At 52.9% G+C, this 15016-nt stretch overlaps 1 protein-coding gene across 2 annotated transcripts in view; it reads left to right on the plus strand.

Annotated features, from left to right (window-relative positions):
* The window catches only part of PAK3 (p21 (RAC1) activated kinase 3), a 75201-nt gene extending 61596 nt beyond the window's left edge, over window positions 1-13605 (plus strand). For both annotated transcript variants that reach the window (XM_078147714.1, XM_078147715.1), the window contains 9 exons: window positions 443-605; window positions 1757-1820; window positions 4182-4230; window positions 4394-4506; window positions 6468-6585; window positions 6940-7039; window positions 8426-8622; window positions 10218-10355; window positions 12479-13605. In XM_078147714.1, coding sequence (XP_078003840.1) covers window positions 443-605; window positions 1757-1820; window positions 4182-4230; window positions 4394-4506; window positions 6468-6585; window positions 6940-7039; window positions 8426-8622; window positions 10218-10355; window positions 12479-12568 — 1032 coding nt within the window. In that variant the 3' untranslated portion in view covers window positions 12569-13605. The remainder of the gene's footprint in view (window positions 1-442; window positions 606-1756; window positions 1821-4181; window positions 4231-4393; window positions 4507-6467; window positions 6586-6939; window positions 7040-8425; window positions 8623-10217; window positions 10356-12478) is intronic.
* The last annotated feature ends 1411 nt before the right edge of the window (window positions 13606-15016 follow it).

Below are 15016 nucleotides of genomic sequence, written 5' to 3' on the forward strand. Positions count from 1 at the left end.
TTTTTGGTGAGGCAGTCAGGGTTAAGTGACTTGCCGAGGGTCACACAGCTAGTAAGTATCCAGTGTCTGAGGCCGGATTTGAACTCAGGTCCTCCTGACTCCAAGGCTGGTGCTCTATCTACTGCCCCACCTAGCTGCCCCCACAGTTATCACTTCCTGATGGACATTGCACCCCCTCCCCTCCAAACCTTGCCAAGTACAGTTTAGCAAAATGAGCCAATCCATCTAGGTCAGGTAAAGCATGCCTTATTCTATGCCCATAGTCCATCACCTCTCTGATGAGAGGTGAGAGGAAGGCTGATGGGCCCCTAGATCACTAGTTGGGAGGACGGCCCTCAGACCACCTTGGTTGTCAGCAGATTTTTCCAGAGCCAGGCCACTTGAGACGGAGCACTCCTTTCCCAGGAAACGTCTCTTCATGGTGGTTCTGCGTGTCTTTCAGATTTACACGCGCTCCGTGATGGATGCTGCCCTGCCAGTGGCTCCCCCCAAGGAGGCGTCTGCCCCCACGGCAGAGAACTCTCCCTCCAACACTCTGTATCGCAATGCCGACCGGCAGAGAAAGAAGTCCAAGATGACCGATGAGGAGATCCTGGAAAAGCTGAGTGAGTGCTCGGGCCCCCCTCCCCCCAGCTCTCTGGCTGGAGGGGGTGGGGAAGAACAGATGTTGTGACACCCTCAATGGGCCAACCTCCTCCTCTTTGTAGCATCCCAAGCTCCCAGAGCTGGGTCATAGAGTCATGGGATTTAGAGATAGAATCAGCTTCCCTGTTGTGTTACAGATGACGAAACTGAGGCCTAGAGAGGTCCTAGTGCCACAGATTTAGAGTTGGAGGGGACCTCAGAAATCATGTAGTTCAGGGTTCGGCAAACTAATCTGACCCCTCACCTGCCCACCCGCCCCCCTCACCCCCTCCGCCCCCCCTCCATTGCTTGTTTTTGAAGAGCCTGAAAGCTAATAATGGTTTGGACATTTTTAAATACAATAAAACTTTATTTAAAAATGTAAAAACCATTCTTAGGTGGTAATGTACAAAAACGGGCATTGGCCAGATTTGGCTCATGGGAAGTAGTTTGCTGACCCCTGATTTATTCTAACCCTCTTATTTTACAGATGAGGAAACTGAGTCTCAGAGAGGTAGAGTGACTTGTCCATGATCATACAGGTAGCAAACAGCAGAGCCAGGATTTGAACCCAGGTCCTTCGACTCCTTATCCAGCTACCCCACACTCTTGCCCAAGGTCACACAGCTAGTAAATAGTAGAGCTGGGATGGAAACGCAATTCTTCTGACTCCAAATGAACTGCTCTTTCTGCTAGCCCTCCTCTATTCCAACCCATAGTCCAAGTAGGAATCCTCTCTGTAACATCCCTGACAAATGCTCATTCAGCCTCTGCTTGCAGACTTCAGGGACGGGGAACTCATTAGCCTTCTAGGCAGCCCATTCCATTTTGGGACAGCTCCAGCTGAGAAGTTTTTCATTCTATGGAGCCTAAGTCTTTAACCCCACTGCTCCTGGTGCTTCCTCTTGGGGCTAAGCAGCTTAATGGAACTCCAGAGTAACAGGGTCTCAGTGAGGCCCAAGCCTCCTGCCTCCCACTCCCAGCTGTTTGTCTCAGGTTGCAGTTGCTCCCATTTCCCAGAGGAGCAGCCTGAGGCCTTAAGCAAGGCATTCATTCCCCTTAGGGGTTTGGGGGCCTCATTTCCCTGTGCTGTTGACCAGCCTGTGGTCTTCGTCCTTTTTCTCCCTCCTAGGAAGCATCGTGAGCATTGGGGATCCCAAGAAGAAATACACGCGATTTGAAAAAATTGGCCAAGGGTGAGTGAGTTCCTGCAATTACTGCAGGGAGTGTGTATGTGTGTATGCGGGCTGGCTAAGCAGTAGCCCTACTTGGGGCCCACTTTGCTAAGGCTGCTCCCAGCAGTCCCCAGTCTAGTAAGGGCCTCTGGCAGCAGCAGGCCCAGTAATGGTAACACTGTGGCATTTCTTACCTAAGGAGGGTGCTGGAGAGGAAAGGATAATCTTTATGGTGGGGCTGGTGGGGAGAGGGGGAATAAGCAGAGAGGGCTTCCTGGAGGAGATGTGGCATTGGAATAGGGGTTTAAAAGACGGATGAGAAGTCATCAGGTAAAGGACAGGAGGGTAGACATTTGAGGTCTGAGCAGTGGTGTGGGCCAAAGCTTGGAGACAGGAGAGCACAGGGTGTGTGCACACGGAACTTACTTAGGAGGCAGTTTGGGGGCAAAGCAGGGGATTGCTCTCAGCATCCCTGCAGCGTTGGGATCTGGTGGTTGTCTGAGTCCCAGACATCACAGCACATGCTGAGAACCTCTAGAGCCAGCGGCACCTGGGCTGGGTGGACACCACCCCCCCCCCACACAGCCTGTCACTTACTAGCTGGGAGACCCTGGGCAAGTCCCTTCACCACCCATTGCTCAATAGCTTGACTTCTGGCCAGCAATGGCTTCCTGACCTCCAAGGTCCCTTCCACCCTAAATCCTGGGCTGCTTTTAGACTGGCCCCCCTCCCTGCGGCCAACAACTGACCAGGCCCCCACTGCTTTGTGCTAGTGGCTGCCCACTCTTCTTGGCTAGCCCTCTTCTGCCTCTTGCAGCCCCTGCATGGGCCATGCTTCAGGGCCTAGTGCAGATGTACCCTCCTTTCCTGAGGTGAAAGGCATCAGTACTCCCTGCACCAGCTCCCCTCCCTGCCAGCTGAAAGGGATCAGTACTTCTTCACTTCCGCTTGCCATGTAATTCCTGTCTGTGTCCCTCCCTCCTCCTAAGCAGACAGAGTGAGGGTGTGGAAAGTCAGTGGTATTGCCCTGAGAATGGGCACTCAGCAGGCAGTCAATTCAGTTCAATCCAACAAGCATTCATTAAGTACCTCATATGTGCCAAGCTCTACCCCAGGCACTGAGCACAGAAAGACAAAAACCAAAATCATCTCTACCTTCAAAGAAATGATATTCTATCTGGGAAAAACACAGGGTATATACACAGGGCATATACACATGGACATATAACACACACATCACTCCAAGATGTCTACAAAGTAAATCCAGTGTCATTTCTGAGCGGGGTAGCTCTAACTACTGGGTCCTGAAGCTGGGGGTTCCACGGTGAGGAGGGACAACATTCCAGGTCTGAGAAAAGGCGTGCAGGCAGGAGATGGGATATTGTGTCTGGGGAAGTGCAGACCACTAGCCAGGTTGGCAGGAGAATTGAAAACACTGGGGGTAGTGACGTGGGATCAGCCCGAAAAGTGTGGTGGGAGCCAGCCAGAGGACTTTGCAGTAGGGAGCCCCTGAAACTTCTTGAGGAGAGGAACATTTCAGTCAGACTTGGGCTTTGGCAGCTGGGGGAGGACAGACTAGAGGGGAGTGAGGCCCTTGGACGGATGAGATAATCTAGAGGGAGACTTACAGGTGCTAGCATCGGAGCCTGAAACCCGAGGCATCCCTTGTGTGACCTTGCTTGGCCGTCCTGGGCCTCTGTTCTCTCCCTTAGAAAATGGCACTTTCTGAGGTCCCTTCCAACCCAAGATTGCTGGCAACTGATTAAATGTGGGGGAGTGAGGGAGAAGGAAGAATGTGAACCCCAAGGCTGTGAACCCAAATGACAGCAGTGCCCGGGGCTGCTGGGAGGCACCCATGAGAGAAGACAAAGCGAGTGCTTTGTAAACTCCAGCTGTCACTGTTACTGTGGCCCCCCAGTGGGCAGGCCTCCTGAGCCGGGGGGCTGGCACACACATGTTATGAAATGGAGATAACAAACCAAGCAGTCAGTCCAGCCCAAAGTGGCCGCCCAGTGATGCCCATCTTGCCAGCCAGAGGGATGGTAGGAGGCAGGATGGGTTTAGAGGCAAAGAGGGCAAGTTCTGATTGAATACCTGTGCGCAGAGGGGGAGAAAGCTTAGATAAGTTGAGGAGCCTGCCTGCAGGAGGCTCACAGTTTCAGGGGCTCACTCCTGGTGTGAGAACTCCCTCCGAGGAGGGGAGGATGAAGGGTGGAAATAACAAGGTTGGAGGAGCCACGGTCCTCCAGAGAAGAAAGGAGGACTTTTGAGCAGGGCTTTGCACCGAGCACTCTCAATCCCTTCTTTTCCTTCCAAGGGGCAGAGAGGCAAACAATTGGGCCCAGTCACTGAACTCTTTTCTCCATTCTCCCCACCCCCCAGGGCATCAGGTACTGTCTATACTGCATTGGATATCGCCACAGGACAAGAGGTAAGTGCTACCGTCTAACCAATCTTCAGGGAGCCCAGGCCCACCTGGCCTCAGGCCCCTGTGCCAGCCCTCTCTCCAGAGATGTTGGGATTGTTTCAGAGGCTGGTGGGGAGGGGGGCCCTCCTGGATCACATTCATGCTTGGGTCTCCAATGTCCTCTCAGGTGGCCATAAAGCAGATGAACCTGCAGCAGCAGCCCAAGAAGGAATTAATTATTAACGAGATTCTGGTCATGAGGGAAAATAAGAACCCCAACATTGTGAATTATTTAGACAGGTAAGCACCTCTCTGCTGGGGGCTGTGGTGGCGGGCCGGCGGGCCTGTTGCCTGGCATAACTTTAGGCACCCTTTCTAGAGAGCCTTCATCAAGCCTCCCAACACCCTTCCCAGCAAGGCCTTATTATACAGTGAGAAACATTGAAGCTCCAGCAGGTGAAGTTACTTGCCGCAGGGTGTCACAGCTAGTAGTAACTACTGGGGTCAGGCTTTGAACCCAGCTTGTGGTGACTGCAAGCCCAGCCCTCCAGCCCCCGTGGTATGGAGGCTCCCATTTTGGCCTTCTGCAATTCGGTGGACAGCAAGCTGCCTGCCCCACATGTGGAGAATGAGGTCTTGACCCCAAACCCAGACCCACTTAGGGGAGTTTTCTGAGAATAATAAGGAGATTGCTTAGACACTGGGGTCTCCACACCTGGCTTTGTGGTCATGGGCTCTCTCTGACTTGGTCGTGAGTTCTAGGCCTGGGAGATGGGTAGCCCCAAGAGAAAGGCACAGGAGGAGTGAAGCTAGTCCACGGGGAAGGCTCCATGTCCCAAGCAAGCACATTATCCATACAGTTAGGTTGAGGCTTGGCCCCCGCTGCTCTCCTACTGTTCCTACCAGTCTAATGGTAGCATGGGCCATGACAGGAGAGGGCTGGAGTGGGCTTTGCTTTTGTAAGCCAGGTAAGTTCCTGGCTGGGAACCATTTGAAGATAATGGTTGTGGGGCAGCTGACCTCTAGCAGCAAGGTGCTCCACATGCTGCCTATGACTCATGAGCCTGACACCCGCTAGTTAGCTCATCCTTCCCTGAGAAGAGCGTAGTCATCAGTGTGGGAGAATCTGGAGTGAAACAGAGTCGGGCCTGTCTCTGTCAAGCTGGGTCCAGTCTTGGCTCTGTGTGTCATTGGCTGCGGGCCCTCGGAACAGTTCCTTCTTCCTCCTGGGCTTCAGTTACCTTCTTTGTGAGCTGACAGGGTCTTAGGTTCATCATGCAGGCGTGAGCTTAGAGCGGAGAGGACCACAGACACCAATGAGGCCAAACCTTCCATGTGACACAGGAGGAAATGGAGGCCTTGAGTTTGGAGACTCCTGGGGTGTCAAGAGAAGAGAGAAAGGCTCAGAATGTTCTGAGGCAGTCTGGGACCTTGTGCCCCAGCAGGGCCCAGGACATGTATCTCCCTCACCCCAGGGACAAACATACCTGGAAACCCAGGCCCAGCCATAGCTCTGCACTACATCCAGGCCTTGCCTGTGTCTCAAACTCTCCCTCGTGATGATACAGTCAGTTTGCCAGTTTAAAGAAACCTGGCTGCCTCTAGGCCCCATCAGAGAAGAGAGGCTAGTGCCTGCCTCAGCCTCCTGGATTTTGGGAACAGCAGTCATTCAGTCACATTGGTTTGAAGGCAGATCTTTGAACTGTAGACCCGATACTTCCACTTGCCCCACGCTCCTCTTTAGATGGTCTCAGAGGAGCCTTCCTTCCAGCTCTGAGGGGCATGATTCTTTGTAATCTGCGCTGTGTAGAAAGCCCATGTGAAGAATTCAGATTAAGCTGGAATTATCCAGGTGAGCAGTCTACACTGCCAGAGTTCACTGCCAATTCCCAGAGACTCATTGCTCTTTCACTGCCCTGAACACTGACCTTCCCTTCTTCCCATTTCCTCCTCTCTCTCGTGTCTTTTCCAGAGGGCGACCATTGTGCCTTGGGGCCACCTTTGTTTCCAGCTTGTCCTTAGCATCATTCTAGAGTATAAAACGTGGATTGTCAGAGTGTAAAAGGACCTTAGAGGTCATTTAGTCCCTTTTGCAGATGAGGAAACTCAGGCCAGAGAAGTTAAGTGACTTGCCTAAGGTCCCACAGATACTAAGTAGCAGATTCGCAATTTAATTCCAAGTCCTTGGAGTCTTGACCCAGTTGTCTTGGATGCGTGATGGGGCGCTCCCTTAGCCCCGCCCCTTCCTTTGCTCCTCACAGCTACTTAGTGGGCGATGAGCTGTGGGTGGTGATGGAGTACCTGGCTGGGGGTTCTCTCACTGATGTCGTCACGGAGACTTGTATGGATGAAGGCCAGATAGCAGCTGTCTGCAGAGAGGTAAGAGGTCAAGACCCGCCCCAGGATAGGAGAGTCCTTGGCCCGGGAAATGATGGCCTGTGAGGACCTTGTAGGCCCGACGGACCAACCATGGATGACAGAATGTGCAGTATCCTCCAGGGTATCCTTCCCATTATTTCCAGGCCAGGGGTCTCAGGTGCTGCAAGGAAGGCCCCAGGCTCAATCCCCATTTCTCCCCAGGGCTGGGGTTGGAGATGGTGCATTGTGGCCTCCCGCAGGGCTTTTGGGGTCCCAGTGGTGTACCCAGCTGGGGAGGGTGATGGTCAGGCAGGAATCGTGACTAACCTGGGAAGTACTCTCAGCCCTTTAACTAACAGGATGTTTTTGCTTCAGTGTCTCCAGGCTTTGGATTTCTTGCATTCAAACCAAGTCATCCACAGAGACATTAAGAGTGACAACATTCTTCTCGGGATGGATGGCTCAGTCAAACTGAGTAGGTGCCCAGGGGGTGTGGGTGGGCCATTGGGGCGCTCCTGCCATTGTTGTTGAGGAGCGGCTAGAACGCGGGAGGGCCCAGATCTGGGGCCTTGGTGAGGGCATCGAGGCCTTCCATTTCCATGCACCCCCCTCTAAGCCGGCTGGTTCAATCCGCTTCCATTCAGGAGGTGCTTCTGCTGTGCCCGGTGTGCAGATACAGAGACAGAAATGGAACCGAATGGAAGCTTGTGGTGCAGGCTGCCCTTGAGCAGCTGGCCAGCTTCTGTTGCTCCATGTGGTGGCTTCCCAGGCTATCCCATCTAGTTCATGCCCGCAGAGTAGCTTAACAAATAGGGTGACCGAATCCTGCCAGTCTTGGCTGAGCCATGATTGAGCCCACGGTACTTACTGGGACAAATTTTCATCCTCCAAACCGGCTTGGAATCCTGGAATTTCCCCGCCACTCTTATTTGAGCTTGGGCGCTCAAGGGCCAAGGAGACCCCTTGGGCAGCTCCCCTTGTGCAGGGCTTTACTTCAAGAAAGTTGGGGGTTATTCTGAGTTCCCTTTGGCCAGGTGACCTCAGAGGTGGCCCTGAGTGGCACAGAACCTGGGATCTTGCCTTTTTGGAGAGGGTCCTGAATCCCCAGAGGAGGCCAACTTGGGTGCGGAGCAGAGGAGAAGGGGAGCTGTTGATCTAGGATCCCTTGGCCTTCTCTTTTCTTGGCCTCAGTTTCCTCATCTGTAAATAGGGCTGCTTGTACTTCCACTTCCCACGGATGTGCTTTGGGGCCTAGCCTCTTGGAGGATGGTTGGTGTTGAGTTCAGTCCTCTGGCTCTCCAGGACCTGCTCAGGAGATACTGGGCACTTACAAGGCTTGGGACCATCCAGACTCCATGAGGATCCCAAGGAAAGGGACATGGCGGGCCTGTCACTGCCAGCCAAGGGACTCCCCTTTTGGTACAAACTTGCCTCCCCTGGCTTTGTCTGCTCAAGGATCCAGTTTGGAGAGCGAGAGTGACAGGGATTGGACCTGTGATTTTTCTGGTAGAGGGAACTCCCAGGTGAGGGAAGTCCCTCTACCAATGCACGTGGGCGCTTGCTCTGGAGCACTAAGAGACATTAAGTCATTTGCCCAGTCACCCGGTCAGTGTGCATCCCAGGTGGGATTTGAACCCCCCAGCTCTTGCTGGCTTTTTATCTGCTGGGCCACAGGGTTTCTCTTGGGTAGAGGATCATTAACAATAGCCTCCATGTGAGCCCTAGGTGAGCTGCCTTTCCTGTGTGCTGCCTGCTGAGGCAGCCCCATCATGCTCTGGAAGTATTCCTTTGGGGGAGATAGGGGGGCGCGGGACACATTTCACAGCCGGGCTTGGATCTAACGCTGTCCTCTTCTCCACAGCCGACTTTGGGTTTTGTGCCCAGATCACCCCTGAACAAAGCAAAAGGAGTACCATGGTGGGGACCCCCTACTGGATGGCCCCTGAAGTAGTGACAAGGAAGGCCTATGGCCCTAAAGTAGATATCTGGTCCCTTGGGATCATGGCCATAGAAATGGTGGAGGGCGAACCCCCATACCTGAATGAAAATCCACTCCGGGTAAGTGGGATAAGGATTCCCTGTTCTGCCATCCTGCCCATAGCTCCAGGCTTGAGTGGGGCCAAAGTTGCCTAAGGCTGGTTCTCCCCTGAACAGTTAGTATGCAAGGGCTCCCTCTAGCTTTTCCTAAGCATTGAGGGGCATCTCCTCAGCCTGGGCTTACAGGCACTCAACGTTGGCCAACCTGGGCTTGTCTGGCCAGGCGCTTGACATTGGTAAGGGGTCATTCCTTGACTCAATGTATTTCAGGTCCAGAAGGTACCTCGGAGCTAGTAAGTCTACTTTCCAGGCCTCCCACCAACTGCCTGTGGAACCATGGCCCAGTTCTTTGCCTTCTCTTGGCCTCAGTTTCTTCCTCTGCTAAGCTGAGTGGACTGGATGAGATGGCCTCTAAGGGCCTTGGCAGCTCAGCCAGTCTAGAGTCTGGGCCCAGTGGTGTCCAAGGGCCTGGCCAACTCCTGGGGGAGGGTGAGCATTTGCAACCAGAGCAGCTAGAGCTTGGAGAGGCTGTAGCAGGGAAGGCTTACAGCAGTGGAGCCTCAGCCCCTCGAATATTTTGCAGGCACTGGCCTTAGCCAGGCTGGGCCAGGAGCCGAGAGAAAGCCCTATCTGGGCCCAAGGGGTCACAACCTCCTGCTCTGGGCTTGACCTCTGCCTAGAGATTCAAGCTCCCTGTCTGGGACTTTGCCTCAGTGTTTGTAAGCTCCTGTGCCCACAGGGAAGCAGCTCAGAGAGGCTCCCCTGAGGCCCTGTTCCCATGGCTTCCTCCTGAGTCAGAGGCCCTGTCTGTGTACTGTGGACAGACAGTTCCCTTTGATGCACGCTGGCTGCCTCCAACACCTCCCACCTCCAACATGGGGACTGAAGCAGGGGCAGGTAGGAGGGGTCCTGTGGAGCAGTGTGCCCCACTGCCAACTGTTAAAGAGGAGAGGGCCAGGCCAAGCCCATTCTTGGGAATTAATTGGGTCTCACCTAGATCTGGCCAGACAGTGCCTACATGAGCCAGGCAGGCCTGGAAGGGGAAGCCAGCCCTCCTAGGACATAGCAGCATGCTCTAGCAGGCTTCTAATGCGGGGTACAATTAGTGGCAGGGAAGTGCAGAGGGCAGTGGAACCCCTCCGTCTCACCCGTGTCCTGTCCTGCAAACTCCCCCAGGCCTTTCTAAGAGCTGAGCTTTGGCTTGGATTCTGGCCCCGCTGTGGACCACATGACCTTAGACATAGTGCTTCCCTGAGCCTTAGTTTCCTCCTCTGTAAAAGGAGGGGCTTGGCCTAGCTGCCTTCTGAGGTCCCTTCCTGAGTCTTGATCCTAGGGTTTTACCAGGTGAAGTAGAAGGGCCTTCTTGTTTGTGTTCCCAGCAGCCACCATGGTGCTCTGCACACAGCAAGTATTTGCTGAGCCTTTGGTGGATTGAACTGGAATAGTAGAAGCCAGCACTAGAGCCCACCTCCAGTGCCCTTTGCCAGCTGTGGGCCAATCATGTGAAATGAGGAGAAAGAGCCTTCCCTTAGAGTCCTCATGGAGTCGGGTGTGAGCACCCAATGAGCTCAGGGAGGAGAGGTCCTCCTGCCTCATTGTCTCCTGTCTCTGCCCAGGCCTTGTACCTCATTGCAACTAATGGCACCCCGGAGCTCCAGAATCCTGAGAGACTTTCTCCTGTGTTCCGAGATTTCTTAAACCGCTGCCTGGAGATGGATGTGGACCGGCGAGGGTCTGCCAAGGAGCTTTTGCAGGTGAAACACAGAGAAGGACAGTGGGAAAGATGGCAGGGCCCCTTGCCTGCCCTCTTGCTTACTTGGGTCCCTGGGTCTGCTCTCAGCACACACTTGTAGCTTGAAGGATTGCTCGGGGGAGATTTGATTTGCAGAGTGGGGCCTTGCTTCTAGAAAAAGCTTTTGGCTCAATGCCATCATCCCATTTTGTAGGGACTCAGTAACCTCAATTTCCGTGTGGGTTTTCTCAGCTTGGTTTGTGACTAGAGCCGATGAACGTGAGAGCCGGAACGTACCTTAGAGACATTCTGAGTCTACCTGCTCTGTCTCCCATTTCTGAGATGGGCAAATTGAAGTCCAGAAAGCATCAAAGGATCCCAGGAGCATCGAGTTAGCCTTAGCAATGTCTTTAGAATTCAGCAAGCCCAGCCCCTTCATTTCATAGAGGAAAAAGAAACAGGCTCAAGAAAGTGCCCTGACTGGCCCAAGTTCACATGTGTGAGAAGGAAGGCTGTTGCTCCAGGGCCTCTGTCTTCAGAGCGGGCACTTTTCCCCCAGTACCCCACTGTCCCCTCTTCAAAAGAGGAGGACCTTGTGTGTGTCGCGAGATCCAGTTCAGGCTTCCTACCCCCAGTCACGTCTTTTGTCTTCTTGGCCCCCTAGTGTTTTTTAATCTTCCCAAGGAGACTCACACAGGGCATCCCTGTGGACTCAGAGAAGGCACACTGATGTCAGAGTTCATCTATGAGAGTGAGGCCTTGCAGTGGCAAGGGGCAAAGTCTTTGTCTCAGAGGTTTTGAGACCCTGTGTCTTTAAGTCCTTGGCTTTGGGGAGTGTGGTGAGACTCCCATTTTCACTTATCATAACTTCAGTACTGGTGCTGGGGGCCAGAGATTTTTCAGCATCACCCTGCTGGGATTCTGTGGGCACCTGAAGCTATCAGACTTTGTCACCAACTAGCCCTTTGTTCTGTGGTGCCAACAGGCCACGGCCTGGGCCACGCTGAGCCTGCAGCCTGTGGTCGGTTAGTGAACGGACCGAGTGAGAGGACGAAGCCTGTAGGTGTTGCTAGAGCAGCACCCCTGGGCTCCCACAAAGGGCTCGGGAAGTCTCTCTCAGAAGTCGCAGCCAGGTGCCCGGCATGTAGTTTGGGACCTAGTAACTGACGGCTTTGTCTATACCATCTCCCAGGCCAGCCATTGCCTTCAATGGTGAGAGTGCATGTGCTGACTTCATGGCTTCTAGCCTGGGTGACAGGGTCAGAACTGAAGAGTGCAGGATAGGGTCAGTCATGTGTGTGTGTTCTCAGCAGCAGCAGCAAGGGGAAAACTGATGTCAGGTTTGTGACACATTGAGTCAGGGCAGCTGTGGGCTTTCCAGGTGGAGATGTTGAGCCCAGAGATAGGGGACTGAAGCTAGAGAGAGATTTGGGGGCTGTCCATTTGGATGTGGAAAGAGGGTAGAGAGAGAAGAGCCAGGGCCCGATGGCTGACCTTTGTGGGATGTCTGTGCAAACCAGGCAGCAGAGAAGGGAGTTTTCAGCAGGGCCGCAAGCTGCCGAGGCACCAGTGAGGCAGAAGACAAGAAACAGACCACCGAGTTTGGCAGTCATGAGGGTGGCTCTTGGGTAACTGTAGAGAGTCTTCCCAGGTAAACTGAACGCAGTCAGGGAAAGTCAGGGTGTGACTAGTGCAGGCCTTGACCTGAGGTCTCTGCTCTGTGGTGCTCAGTTCCAGGAAGGCATAGAAAAATGAAGAACAGAAGAGGACCTAGGGCGGGGTAGTGGAAAGATGCTGGCTTTGGAGTCAGAAGAGCCAGGTTCAAGTCATGGTGCTGTCTCTTACTACCTGCATGATCTTGGCCAAGTCCCTTCCCCTCTCTGGGCCTCAGTTTCCCCATCTGTTAAATGAAAGGATTGGACCAGACAGCCTCTCAGGTCCCTTCCAGCTCTCAGGCTCTGGTCCTATGGTCTTACATCAGTTGGGGACCCAGTACTTTTCATTGATTACCAGGGCATCCCACAGTGGTACAGAACAGAACATTAACATAGCCAAAAGGAACAGAATGGGACCTAGCAGCATGGCCTGTGGTGTTGAGGGGAGTGACATCCCAATAACGCTCAATCTTTTCCTTTTTTATTGCAGCATCCATTTTTAAAACTAGCCAAGCCTCTCTCCAGCCTGACTCCTCTGATCCTTGCCGCGAAAGAAGCGATTAAGAACAGCAGCCGCTAGTGAGGAGAGGGAGGGCCTTCACCCGCCCTGGCCCTGGCGCGTGTAGAGCCGGACCCCTCCAAGACTCTGTAGGACCTCCTTTTCTGTGCTGCAGCACAGACAGACAGACAGACAGACAGACAGACAAACCTAATTTGGATGTCCCCAGTGTAAGGGGCATAAGGCCCGGGGGCTGAGCCTTTTCCCCCCACTCCCTCCTATCATATACCTTTGCCAGCTGGAGCCAGCTCAGGGCTGCATGGGCCTTGTGAGCAGCGGGGCTACAGGGGGAAGCATCTCCTGGCTGTTTCTACCAGCTGCCCCACTAGCCAGGAGCAGCTCTCCACCGTGGGCTGGCTGCCCGTGCACTTCCTTATCGAATGCCTGGCTTCTTGCTTTTCCCAGTGTCTGGTCTGCTTTGGCATTAGAGAAGGAAGAAAGGGCCCCTTTGGCCCTCTGATGGCTCCTGCCCATCTGCCCACCTGGCTCCCGTTCCCACGTTCAGTTTGCCTGCAGTAGGATGGACAGAAAGTAATGGCAGAATGAGTGTGTTGTGAATGAGACCTCATGTGTGACCTCAGCTCTTGAACCCTGCTTCCCTCGCCCCTCCCCTCTGAGTTTGGGGCCTCCTGCCTTGGGCCAGCTTGCTTTGTCTCACTCGCAGTCTGCATTTGCCTTGGCAAAGTTAGCTTGGCACATTTATTTTACTTTTTAAAGGCAAAAGATAAGTAAGTGTGTTGAGGAAGGCCTGCTTTGGGGGTTGCACTTTCTCCCTGCTGCCCCCATGGCCTCCCATGTTCCCAGAGGCCTAGAGAAGGTTGCAGAGATTCACATGGCAAAACCTGTCACTGCTGGGCCCAGCCCTGAATTGGCAATCCCGGGGGCTGCCTGAAAGATCTCCATGCTACCTCTTGACTCCCTCCATATGTGGTGGCACTTAGGGACCTAGCCTCTCCCCGCCCCCCTGATGGGGCTGAATTGTTTTTATTCTGATAATAACTGTGCAAGGCAATGACTTGTGAATTTTTTTTTTAAATAATAAAAAGATCTGGTGAGGAGAGACCTGGTTAGCACTCACTTGCCTAGTGAGCTGGGGCAGGATCTTTGCTGCTGGCTTTGTGTCCCTTTAAGAACTGGACATGGATGTGGGTGCTGCCCCTCCTCCGGGTTCTCCCCAGACAGGTGTCAGGTTAGGGCATTTGTCATGTTCACCGTTTAGCAACTTTGAATTCTAAGAGCCTGCCCACATGCCTTAGTGGGAATCTCTCCTCTTCAGCAGAGCTCCCCAAACAATTTGACCTGAGAACCCCACTGAGGCATGAGTGGCACTCTTTCCTGGTCTCTTCCCAAAGACTCAGCTGCTGGCACCTTTTGGTTTCCTGGAAGGAAGGGATGGAGAGAGTGAAGGAAGGAGGAAGAATGGGAGAGAAAAGAAAGGACTTGCTTGTTTTTTGAGCTTACTGGCATCTTGAAAAGATTTGGATAGTTGGATTTCTGTGCCCTTGAAAAACCCATGGTTTCTGTTGAAGAAGGCTCAAGATTCGTAGCATGTCAGGCATTGTAATAAAATGTGTGTGAATTCAGGATAGGAAGTAAAAGGGTAAATGAGGGCTGCTTGGCCTGGGGACTCCTTCCTGTCATGATGAAGGCCTAGTCACCTAGCCATCTACCCATCCATTCACCCATCAATCCATCCTTCCACCTACCCATCTACCCATTCGTCTATCCCTCATCCATCTGTCCACCCTTCCATCCACTCACAGAATCACAGCCTCAAAGTAGACCTTAGTGGTCATTTAGCCCAACCCATACCCAAAAGAAATCCCCACTGTAAATACCTGACATGTAGTATATCTTCCATTAACAATCCAAGCAAGCATTTATTAAATGCCTACTGTGTGCAAGGCACTGTGCTAGGCAGTGGGGATACAAAGACAAAAAAAAATCCATCTCTCTATTTGTCCATCCAACCATGAATCTACTCACTCATCCATCCAGCTATCCACCCATTTGTTCACCTGTCACTCACCTACCTTGTCATCCATCCATCCATCCATCCAGAAGTCCATTCATCCATGATCCACCCAGACACCTACCCACTCATTCCCTTTCCAATTCTCTCTTCCAAAACTCTCATTTCTTTTCCAATTTTTCCTCATTCCATTTATAAAAATATATATTTTAAAGCCTCTGCAGGAATCCTAGTTTGTGCCCAAGCTGTGTTTTCCTCTGAGCCTTTACCTGTATACGTTTTGGAATCACTCTCCTCTTCTGCATTTATGTCTTGAGCATTCCTGCCACCATAATAGCTCATTATGGTGGGATTCTTTTTTTGTTTGCCCATTCTTCCAGCTTTCTTCCTGACTTGGACGTGCAGTACTTTTACCCATTCATCCACCTATCCAATCTCCCGTTCACTCATTTGTCTGTCCATCCTACCCATCCATTCATCTTTTCATTCATCTGTCA

The sequence above is a fragment of the Phascolarctos cinereus genome, unplaced genomic scaffold (assembly GCF_003287225.1).
Source record: "Phascolarctos cinereus isolate Bilbo 61053 unplaced genomic scaffold, phaCin_HiC Scaffold_8;HRSCAF=390, whole genome shotgun sequence".
Classification (NCBI taxonomy): domain Eukaryota; kingdom Metazoa; phylum Chordata; class Mammalia; order Diprotodontia; family Phascolarctidae; genus Phascolarctos; species Phascolarctos cinereus.